This window comes from Cyprinodon tularosa, unplaced genomic scaffold (assembly GCF_016077235.1).
Source record: "Cyprinodon tularosa strain WSP-4 unplaced genomic scaffold, ASM1607723v1 ctg61, whole genome shotgun sequence".
Lineage (NCBI taxonomy): Eukaryota > Metazoa > Chordata > Actinopteri > Cyprinodontiformes > Cyprinodontidae > Cyprinodon > Cyprinodon tularosa.
Window position 1 is genome coordinate 1722646 of NW_024039352.1, and position 12137 is coordinate 1734782.

The 12137-nt window shown below is 38.5% G+C and overlaps 1 protein-coding gene across 1 annotated transcript in view; it reads right to left on the reverse strand.

Annotated features, from left to right (window-relative positions):
- Positions 1-4671: 4671 nt before the first annotated feature.
- The window catches only part of ppp3r1a (protein phosphatase 3, regulatory subunit B, alpha a), a 41236-nt gene continuing 33770 nt past the window's right edge, over positions 4672-12137 (reverse strand). The window contains exons 5-6 of the mRNA XM_038307419.1: positions 11874-12058; positions 4672-6964 (exon numbers count right to left, since the gene is read on the reverse strand). Of these exons, the coding sequence (XP_038163347.1) occupies positions 6917-6964; positions 11874-12058 (233 nt within the window). The 3' untranslated portion in view covers positions 4672-6916. The remainder of the gene's footprint in view (positions 6965-11873; positions 12059-12137) is intronic.

Sequence of the window (12137 nt, forward strand, 5' to 3'; positions counted from 1 at the left end):
GGCGGTTTGTTTCTGTCAAGGAAATGTTTACAGCATATCTATGGAAATATTTCATGGCAGCTTCAGTCGGCGCATCAGAACTAGTCAGAGGAAACAAATTAGGGAACCCATTTAATGTTTTTAGGTTGAAATAATTACAGATTAGCACCAAATATTTACTGTTCTCATTAAATATTTTTTTAATAATAATATGATTGAACTTTATTGACCTCACATTGAAGAAATTGGGTGGGGGATGTGTCTTGCTCAGAGAGCCAGAGTGGCAGTGGGCCTCAAACTCAGAACGTCAGGATTCCAAGCTCTATGCCCTAATCACTAGGCCGCCACTCCTCCCTTTTCTAGCTTGTCTTGACCTTCTCTGGCTTAGTAAACTTGTGCAACGTTTAGAGGAACATCGATGTCTCCAACTGGTACGTTTTAAACACTGATCTCTATTCACTGGATAGCTGATAGGCCGTTGGTAGTACACGATTCTGTCGCCAGCCACCATATTGGTACTTCCTAGTTAGATCAGTCATACCGATACATTTATCTCACAATAGATAACATTCACTCTCTGCATCTTAAACCATCCTTTTGGGGTGCCATCCGGGGTTAAGGGTCTTGCTCAGGGACTCAGAGTGCAGGCTGTGGGGATCGATCTGGCTACTTGCAACCTTCTCGGAGCTCAAGTGCACTGCTCAATACATGCGCTACAGCGTCAAACAACCTTTTTAAATAAAAATCAGCAGTTTGACACACATTTTCTGTCCCATAGCAAAAATTGTAAACACATTGCATAATCAGTGTGAATTCTATATATCATGTAATATGTAGTATACAAATCCATCACAATGGCTATCCAGGGAATAAATGGCAATCAGTGGTTTTAAGTCAGAATAAAGCTGCCTGTTCCAGCTTGAACAGTCTTTCCCAGATGGTTTAAAGGAATAGTACACCCAAAACATGATTAGCCTTCATTTTCTACTCACCTCCATGCTGAACAACACTCTGGAGTACTTTTTTGATATCTCAAATGCATCTGGAGATCTGGGAGGCTTCTTGCTGTCTGCTGACATTCAAATAATGGAGGTCCATGGCGCCCGAGACAGAAAGGTCCATAAAAGTCCACAAAAACGTGTCAATATTCCTCCATACTGCTCGTCCAATGTAATCCAAGTGTCCTGAGTGGGTAGCATCCAGAATTTACTCGAAACGAAGTCATTTAGAATGTTTTTAGAGCATAAACAGTAGTGTATAGGATTTCCTAATAGCGCCCCCATGCGCGCTCACGATTCTACGGAAGCCGGCAGACCAAACCGGAAGGAAGTGCGCATTCAGCGTCTGGTCTGCCGATAATGCAAGCGTAGAAGAAGAAATGTGCTGTTTACCTGTGCAAAGAAAGAAACAACGAAAGAAAAATGTCTGAGGACTTCAGTGTTGAGGAAGAGCATGAGTTCTTTGCCAAGCTGAATGCGCTGGTTTGGTCTGCCGGCTTCCGTAGAATCGTGAGCGCGCATGGGGGCGCTATTAGGAAATCCTATACACTACTGTTTAGGCTCTAAAACGTTCTAAATGACTTCGTTTCGAGTAAATTCTGGATGCTACCCACTCAGGACACTTGGATTACATTGGACGAGCAGTATGGAGGAATATTGACAAGTTTTTGTGGACTTTTCTGTCTCGGGCGCCATAGACCTCCATTATTTGAATGTCAGCAGACAGCAAGAAGTCTCCCAGATCTCCAGATGCATTTGAGATATCAAAAAAGTACTCCAGAGTGTTGTTCAGCATGGAGGTGAGTAGAAAATGAAGGCTAATCATGTTTTGGGTGTACTATTCCTTTAATGCAAACTTCAGTCAGTCATGTTTTACTTGGAGACCAAAATATTCCTCCTCACCTGTCTCTAAAAATATAGTTTTGTATAAATTGCACTTTGGGGTTCTGTAAATTTCATTTAGCGTCTTGATATCTACAGGTGCTGGTCATAAAATTAGAATATCATGAAAAAGTAGATTGATTTCAGTAATTCCATTTAAAAAGTGAAACTTGTATATTATATTCATACATTACATACAAACTCATATATTTCAGATGTTTATTTTGTTTAATTTTGATGATTACAAATGACAACAAATGAAAATCTCAAATTCATCATATCAGAAAATTAGAATATTACTGAAGACCAATAAAAACAAAGGATTTATAGAAATGTTGGCCAACTGAAAAGTATGAACATGAAAAGTATGAGCATGTACAGCACTCAGTATTTAGTTGGGCCTCCTTTGGCCTGTATTACTGCAGCAATGCGGCGTGGCATGGAGTCGATCAGTCTGTGGCACTGCTCAGGTGTTATGATAGCCCAGGTTGCTCTAATAGTGGCTTTTAGCTCTTCTGAATTGTTGGGTCTGGTGTATTGCATCTTCTTCTTCACAATACCCCATAGATTTTCTATGGGGTTAAGGTCAGGAGAGTTTGCTGGCCAATTAAGAACAGGGATACCATGGTCCTTCAACCAGGTACTGGTAGCTTTGGCACTGTGTGCAGGTGCCAAGTCCTGTTGGAAAATGAAATCTGCATCCCCAAAAAGTTGGTCAGCTGCAGGAAGCATGAAGTGCTCTAAAACTTCCTGGTATGTGGCTGCGTTGACCCTGGACCTCAGAAAACACAATGGACCAACACCAGCAGATGACATGGCACCCCAAACCATCACTGACTGTGGAAACTTTACACTGGACTTCAAGCAACGTGGATGAAGTGCCTCTCTTCTTTTCCTCCAGACTCTGGGACCTTGATTTCCAAAGGAAATGCAAAATTTACTTTCATCAGAGAACATGACTTTGGACCACTCACCAGCAGTCCAGTCCTGTTTCTCTTTAGCCCAGGCAAGACGCTTCTGACGCTGTCTGTGGTTCAAGAGTGGCTTGACACAAGGAATGCGACAGCAGAAACCCATGTCTTTCTTATGTCTGTGTGTGGTGGTTCTTGAAGCACTCACTCCAGCTGCAGTCCACTCTTTGTGAATCTCCCCCACATTTTTGAATGGGTTTTGTTTCACAATCCTCTCCAGGGTGCGGTTATCTCTCTTGCTTGTACACTTTTTTCGACCACATCTTTTCCTTCCCTTCGCCTCTCTATTAATGTGCTTGGACACTGAGCTCTGTGAACAGCCAGCCTCTTTAGCGATGACCTTTTGTGTCTTGCCCTCCTTGTGCAAGGTGTCGATGGTCGTCTTTTGGACAACTGTCAAGTCAGCAGTCTTCCCCATGATTGTGTAGCCTATAGAACTAGACTGAAAGACCATTTAAAGGCTTTTGCAGGTGGTTTGAGTTAATTAGCTGATTAGAGTGTGGCACCAGGGGCCATCAATTTTGAACCTTTTCACAATATTCTAATTTTCTGATATGATGAATTTGAGATTTTCATTTGTTGTCATTTGTAATCATCAAAATTAAACAAAATAAACATCTGAAATATATGAGTTTGTATGTAATGTATGAATATAATATACAAGTTTCACTTTTTAAATGGAATTACTGAAATCAATCTACTTTTTCATGATATTCTAATTTTATGACCAGCACCTGTACTTTCAAGTTGAGTTTAGCTGGACGGCCAGATCTAAAAATTTTGGCAGTCCATTTGATTTTGGTCTTTTCATCAGGCAGTGAAATCTGTGATTTTCAAATCTTTACCAGATTTAAAAACAACTATAGCAGTCTCTCATTTCAAAGCCTTAAAATTGATGTTAACCTTCCTACAGCAGTCAGGAGAAAACCAAACTGAGGCTAAACGAGAGCAAAGCTTTAAAATGAGGAACCTTTTACTATAACGTTAACCCATTAGATTATTATTATAATATATAATAGCTTACCCCTCACCAGATATTACCCATAAATCAGTTCTTATCAAACATAATATTGTCAAAACTGATATCCACATGTCTAAATATGCACTCCATCACAAGATGCCCTAATTGTTTAATTAAACTACTAACCAGGCATTTTAAAAATATACTTCATGGACTGAAGTTCTTTAATTTTTTAACTAAAACAGACATATGTTGTGCAAAGGAGGAGGAAAAAAATGGACAAGTTATAACCCAAATAAGTAGACATTTTGAACCGCTTTAAAAAATTGTTGAATTGTAATAGTTAATTTGAACTCTATGGTTAGTTTACTTTAATTAATGGGTATGGGATTCTGAAATACCCTTCAGTTGGTATTACATGCTGATAATTAGGTGTTTTTTTTGCGGAATTGACTGAATGCTGGAGAGTTTTAGATTAACTTGATAGAGGGGATTCAATTATTTATTGCCGTAGATGAAACACAACAGAACACACCTATAGCGCTCTGCATGTGGGATATCTACTTCCTAAAACCATATGTTGGCCTGCTTTTTTACTGATTTAACATTTGTTCTCAGTTCTCCCCCTTGTTCATTTAAGTTTGCACACCTTAATCATTTAGCTAATAAGAATGAATTTTAATTAATTTGAATTAATCTGATTCAAATATTCCTGGGTAGCTTCATGCTGATGGCAGCATCATGATTTGGGGATTTCTTTTTTTGCAGCCAAAGATGCTATATTCAAATATTACATAGGATTCATGGTTAGGTAAATCATATCAATTCTTTAACACAAGGGGTCTTAATACTCAGCATTTTAGAAATAAGCAGGAGGTTGTTATTTTCAACATTTCAAAGTTTATTTAAATTTTATTTCATTTTCATACAGTATCAAGTTTCCAACAGTCCCACAGCATAATATGCAGCATGCAGAAAAACGGTTCTCAAACTTAAACGTTTTCAGATATTCCCAAGCAAACTAAAAAGAACCCGATTCCCTCAGAGAAAAAAGTAGCACTTACAAACTAAAGCGCGGTCTGAACTATACAGAGAACAGAGAGCCAGAACTGCATTTAACAAATACTTATATACAAAAAAAAGAAAAAATGAAATCAAATTTCCCCTTTAAGCTGAGTACAGTGTGTGGCAGTTTGAGACAGGATCAGATATGCAACTTTTACTGGAATCGAAGCATCTCGCTGACCCGGGTAAAATACAAAAAAACTTACATGTAGTTCAATTCATTTGGATTACCGCTCATAATATGTGTACATTTACCAAAGTTTGGCAACATCCATATTGTATACCGTAAAATTCTTAAATATATTAACATCACCATCCATGTGTAAACAAGAGTTTTTATTTCAAAAAATTGATCTACATGCACAACAAAAAATATACTTCCATGTCATGCAAGCACAGGGGGAGGCCCAAGCCGTGCAGAGCTCAGGGGTGGGGAACTATTGAGCACTCCAGATCTGACTGAATATTCCTGTTAAAACTAGCAGTTGGCCTCCAAAGCAAAACGGACATTTATCCCAATGCTGTTTATAGTAGGAAGCATTTTTTTCCACTTGGGAAAAAAAAACAAAAAAAAATGCTGAATTTAAAGTGTATCCCCTCCCTGCTTAAAGCGACAGGTGTAGGAGAAGGTGGACAACATGGTTGTGAGACAAAAAAGAAAAAAAGAAAGTGGGATTGGAAGCCAACTTTTGAAATGTACACGCACGAGATAAAAATGAAAAAAATCCTAAAAACTAGTCTAACGCCATTTGCACACTGATCATGCTAACGTGTTAAGATTGTTTTTGCGTTGAAGGAAACTGACTCGTCCTGTGCTGCACTGAGACATTTCAGAGAAAAAAGCTTCCTCCCTCCTGCTGTTCCATAAGATGAGCACACATCGATTACCTTATATACACATATCGGTTTAAAAACAAACAAAACCGCTGCCTGCAGGTAAGTCTCTTAAATTGCTTATCTCACAATTGTTCTCTCTGCGGTGCTTTGCCAAGGTCATCCAGCATGGTCTGCTAAACGTCACAGAAAAGCTCGGAAACAAGTTCGTTAGCGATTGCTGAGCCGTTCTCTGCATTGGAGATTGTCTTACAGACACGCTCTAAACCACTTATGAGTTTGCAGCCATGATTTTTTTAAAACAATTTTTATTTATCTGGAAAGACATTTTCTTGGCATTATTTTAACCTAGCTAGAATTTCATGACAGGAAACAGCGAGGATGTCCGACAATATAAACACATTCTTACGTATAAATAAAACTAGTAATCATATTGGGGGCAGAAAAGAAAGAAAGATGAGAAGTGTTGCTAAGAGTGATTGGAAGCCTTACTGGTCGATTTAAACTGAGTGGGAAAAATAAAAAAAAATCACGGCGAAAAAGAAAAATGCTTCGAAATTTGGGTTTGTATTTACGATGCCTCGCAGTCGTGCAGTTGGAAGCGTCGCGCTCCGGTTTTCCTGGCGTGAATGAAAGCAGTGATGATAGTTAATAACTTCAACTGGTTTGGGATATGTTCTGGTTGGCACTTCATACCCTACGTTCTAGCTGTACTGCTGCAAATGTAAATACACCACACACTTCCTCTCAAAAGAAAAAAAATGCAGATATATAGTTGTATTTTTTTCTTTATAAAAGACAAAATAAATATCAAAATGACAATCAACAAAAAAAGGATGAAATATGAACAAGCCAACCAGCCTCTTCACTGCGCCCTCCTCTAATTAGCCCCTCCCTCTTCCACGACCCAGAAATGCTCCTGCAAATGACCAAATGGATGTCCTTCAGTCTCTTAAAGTGCTACGACCGGGTTATTGCGGATTTACAGTTCAATAACACTTCAAAGTTGGCTTCACGAGGCCCGCGTTTTGTTTTTTTTCCGAAATAAAAACCTTAAAGAAAAGAAAAAAGCGGCTTCACAGAGAGAGATAGACATAAAGAGAGAGAATACTTCCATTGAGTTACACACAGAGCGTTTTGCCAGACGTCTTGAGCAGATCTTCGGAGATGGTGGAGAAAGCGAGTGTCGAGGGCGAGGAGGGGGGGATTCAGCAAGCAGAGGGTGCTCACACGTCCACCACCATCTTTTTGTGTATATCGAGGCCGCCGACCACCTGGAGGGAGAAAGGAGAGGTCAAACAAAGGAATGCAAACCCTTTTCCCCTATTATTGGAAACTTATTTGATCCAGATGATAACAGCCAAACAAATAGGTGCTCATCTTTTCAATAGAACCCAGAATTAACTGGTTATCACCATTAAGGTTTACCATGGGAGTACAAATGTATAAAAATGTTCAGTCAGGCCACAGCTCCAGTTTAAATTTAGAGAAAGCCTCGCTAATCAGCCGGCTGAAGAGTGTGAAAGTAAAGGTTTACCATCTCTTCTATGGTTTCAGGTTAATCAGTTAAATAAAAAAAAATAAAAAAGATTTATATTACTTGATTAGGAGGTTATCTAAATTTAACAGTCAACCAAAGCTACAGCATGCGACTGCGGTCGCTTCACATCTGCATTACCTCACTTCACTGACCGCATACAGACATTGGACTAGCTCAAACACAGAGACCTTGGACTTTAGCTCTGGGTATTTTTTTAGCTTAAGCATCAAAACTAGAAGATAAAGCAGAACTAAAGAGGGTAAATGTTAACTGACACAGGTGGATCTTCACACTACACAGATTCTTCTATTAAAAGTGATAAAAAAAATTATGCTGAATTAAAACTAAATCATGTAAAGGGTTAGGGTTACAACTTCTGAAACATGAGGTGTTTTTATTTGATTTCACAAACCGACTTTGATAAAACCATCAACATTCAGGATGCAAGGAGCAGCAGGTAAAGTATTGCACTGGAGCAGGAGGTCATTTCACACCACATTAAAAATACGGACTCATGTGGGAAGACCTAAAAGTAGTTAAGTTTAAGTTTGTCAGGCATCGGGCTGCAGGCTAGCTTCCTCTGCAGATAGACCAACTAATCTAAAGCTAAGATCAGCGTGCTTGTAGATGGGTACACTCTCAAAGAGAAAATTGAATCAGCAGCTAAAAAGCAAATGTAGGTCGTTTATACTGGAAAAACGATCTAGAAATAAGTAAAGATTTCTTAAATTAAGTCTATTTACCCTTAATTTGAGCAGGTAAATGAGATTCTTAAAATAAGATAATTAGATATTATACACTTGAAATAAGGCAATGCAATTGTGTTTTCTTATTTTAAACCTAAATAAAAATTATCTTGTTCCATTGGCAAAATGTCTGTTTTATCTCAAACCAAGAACAAATGCACTTATTATAAGACAAAATGACTTATCTAGATTTCGATTTTCTCTACTGTAGGAAGCTGTTTGGTAACTCAGAAGGGTAGTATATGCATTTTAGTTTTTGCGTACATGGTCACCTGTCATAATGGGTAAAATGCAATGCTTAAATAATGTCACCGCCGAGCTTAAATAAGATGTAAGAAGCTTGTTCACTGATGCAGTTCCCTGCATGGATAAGGCTGGCTGTTCCAAAGGACTCTGGGATTTGTAGTTGTGATGATTAATGAGCTGCATACCAACTGATTGGTTTTAGAGCATCTAAAACAGAACTGACCCTGATAGAGCCGTTTCATATGTCTGCCCTAAGAAGACAATAGAGATTCATAGGGAAGGATAAAATGGCTCCAAAGGTGGAACTTTTTTGTTTTTTAAAATGAGGCTGTTTACTGCTTAACATTATGGTTATGGTAGTTTTGCTGCAGTTTTACAAAAACTGAACAAAATAAAGGAACAGCCAAACAATTTCTAAAACTAAAGAAAAAGATTAACCAACAGATGAATTAAAGAGTAAATAATAGTTCAAATTTCAGTTCAATATCTAAGAGGAAGAGTGAGAAATACCCTAACGTGAGATAATTTCATTTAAGACTTATTCTATGTTGACACCAAATGCAGTAAAAAAGCTTCTGCTGCTTCATCTTTGAAGCTTTGTCCACATTAAGGTCAGTAAAGTGTGTCCAGATGCATCTGATGCTTGTTCTGCTCCTGTTTTCAATGGAAGAGAGCGGCCTTGCTATATTTGCTGTGATAAGATGGTAAAAAATAATTTTTATATATTTTTAAGGGAGAAAGTCCATCTTAAAACATCATTTTTGCAGTCAGTTTACAAAGATTACGATCCTGCCTTAAAATATTTCACTGTCGGAGCTGCGCAGACCCCCACATACAGGGGGCAAGCTATCACTGGGAATGAATGGCCAGCTGGAGCTCCCTCAGCCTCTTGGGGGTTTTCCGCTATCGTTCATGGCCGCTGAAAGTAGATGTTAATGTTTTTCAGGTATATGTGACGAACTTCAGGCAACCAAATAATAAGAGCGAACATATTTTGCTGGCAGGCTTCGACATTTTAAGTTAATTTAGGTGTTGGTAAACAGTTTCAGGGGACAGATCATTGCGCTCACATTTCCCAGATCCGCTCCTCTGATTGGTTGATGTGGCAGTTCTAATTTTTCAACTCCAGCATCTTCTGTTTATGAAAGGCTTCATGCACCTCAGATGCGTCAAGACGCTCTGCAGGACCTTTTGATGCGCATCAACTGTGGACTTTTCATGAGCAGCTGCTACTCAAATCACATTTGGTGTCAACGTTGTATAAAAGTGTAATAACTGCTGTGTTAAATGTCCTTAAACAGCTACATTTCCATACATTTAGAGAAATCCAACCAGCAGCTCAAACAAGGAAGGATGCTCTTTAACAAGAACTCAAGATGTTAACAGTTAATTAAAATTGATCTATTGAAGAGATGAAACTAATCGCTTCCAATCAAAAATGTTTCCTTATTTTGTTAACTATCCAACCAAAGCTGGGAGGGATGTATGATTTGTATTTTAATCAGGATAAAGAACAGGTCATAGTTGCTATTTTAGGGCGTTCATTTCTAGATCCTGCTGTTTGGAATAGTCTGTTTCTGATCGGTCTCCTATTTGAAGACATTCATATCTTAGCAAAGTAGATTTTAAAACAAAGTAGAGCATCAGTATGAAATGTAAAGCCAGTATTTGTAATTTTACATAAAAACAGAAAGAAATGCATCTGAAAAAATGAGATTAATCACAATCAAGCTCCTGTTAGTCAATAGTAGAACCTACTTTAGAAGCAGTTACAGCTACGTCTGTCTGATTACATCATCCAGACTTATGACATTCTTAGATCCATTTTTAAATAACGATATAAATATTTGAGTACTTATAGGTTTTACCATTTCTTTTTTTTATCTCCACATCAGGAATCTGATGTTAAAAACATTCTAGACTGGATTATTCTAGATAAGCTCTCCCAAAACTCCTAAAGCAGAAGGAATTTAAAAACATTGTTTTGATCTGAACTGAAAACAGGTTATAGTTTAAGACCCAAATGAAAATGGTCCAAAGACAAAAAATTATTGTGAAATTATCCTATTTTTTTAATCAAGTCTGTGTATCTGCTTATAATCCATAAGCTGAAGAAGTTGTGATGAAGAAGCCTAAAGATCATCTCAGAAATTTAGATCTTTGTCTTGTAAAGTGGAGTTTTAAATTCTTTATCCTAGTAACCCAGAACTATGCGATTTCTTTAGGATAGAGCTTGGTGATGCAGCTTGGAAATCTATCTTTGATATTTTTCTACCAAGGTTGATGAATCTTTTTTTTACTGCCTTACGATTAAAGAAAAAAAAAGAAAAAAATGACATGCATTACTTTAAAAAGCTAGCTTTTATTTCAATCATCCCCTCTGCAAAATGACCTTGATTGAAGAAATTCAAGCTGTGAAACGAGCTTGTAAAATAACCATTTTCACAACAAACACTGAAAATATAACAAACTAAATGTTCACAGCTAGTAGTATTACAGTCAACTAGTTTAACTGTTGTGAGTAGACATCCAAGGATAAAAGGAAGTCACAAATTAAAGTCACTCTGAGATTTTTATTAAATGTTGATAAACATAAAATGTGATGAACAGATCATATTCTTTCACAGATAAGACTGAATAAAACCATATACGGCTGTATTTTTTTTTCTTCTTTTAAAAAAGGCACCGCCTCTTTTTCCATCTACTTCACAATGAGTGTTGCTGTGTGTTAGATTACCTACAATCCTAATAATAAACCTCAATGTTAGTAGCACTAATGTGACAAAACGTGAGACACTAGTGATGAATATAGTGTGGTTCCTGTACGGCAGAGGAGCAGCACATGTTTGAACAGAACCATGAAGCGATGAGATTCTACTTCCATATCCGAGTTGTAAATACTCCATCTTTGTTTTACTACCAGCACCCTTCAAACAGCATCTTTTTTCATCACATTCAGCTGATGTTTACACAGCTTCTCTGAAACAAACGCTCGGACCAAAAACGGCTACAGACTCTCTATCCTTTGAAGCACAAAATGTTTGAGCTGCAGTATTTTCTTTCATCTTGCATCAGTCTCAAAATACACACTTAAAAAAAAAATGGGTGGTGGTGGGGGGGGGGGGGGGGGGTGATTTTAGTTCAAGGCTCTGGAGATCTAGCTGTCAAAAAATGGGTCTTGCGTCTGTCGGAGCCAGATATAGAGCCTTTTATTTCAGAAACTGGCTCGGAGTGACACTAGTCCCTCTGGGGACCACCAAAAGACAAGTTATTGGATTTATTTAGGTAGGCCACCCACTGTGTTAAAGCAACTCTTTACCACTATGATCTGAAATGAGCTGGTGTAGTTTTAATTTGCATAAGAAAACTGGATTAGAATTTGGTGCCACAGCAGGGAAACTGTGCTTCTCTCTCTCCAGAGCAGATAAGTCTTATCACACCAGACCTCGGGATCGCTGGATGACACAGCTCCTCCCACATAAGCGGCGCTCACTCACTGAAACTGAAACCCAGAGCTGTTGAGCCCCAGCGAAAAACCATCGGTCTTTCCAGAGATTTCTTTCCCCTTTGACCTTTTACCGCCTCCACAACCGACAGCATCAGCAGAAATGCCACCGCCCCCAAAAATACCCCAGGAGAGCTTCGACTCACTGCACAGAACTCTTCAAAGGATATCCTGCCGTCTCCATCCTTGTCTGCGTTTATAATGGTCTTGTCCACAATCTGCTGGAGCTGCGTGTCCTTCAAGTTGTTGCCCACCATCATCTTCAGTACTTGGAAGAGCTCGCCGTTGGAGATGTAGCCGTCCTTATCCATGTCGTAAATCCTGAAGGCAACTGTGGATCCGCATGTGGCGTGAAAAGAGAAAATGAAGTTAGTTATATGCAAACCCTCAAAGAAATATCACGTATTGAT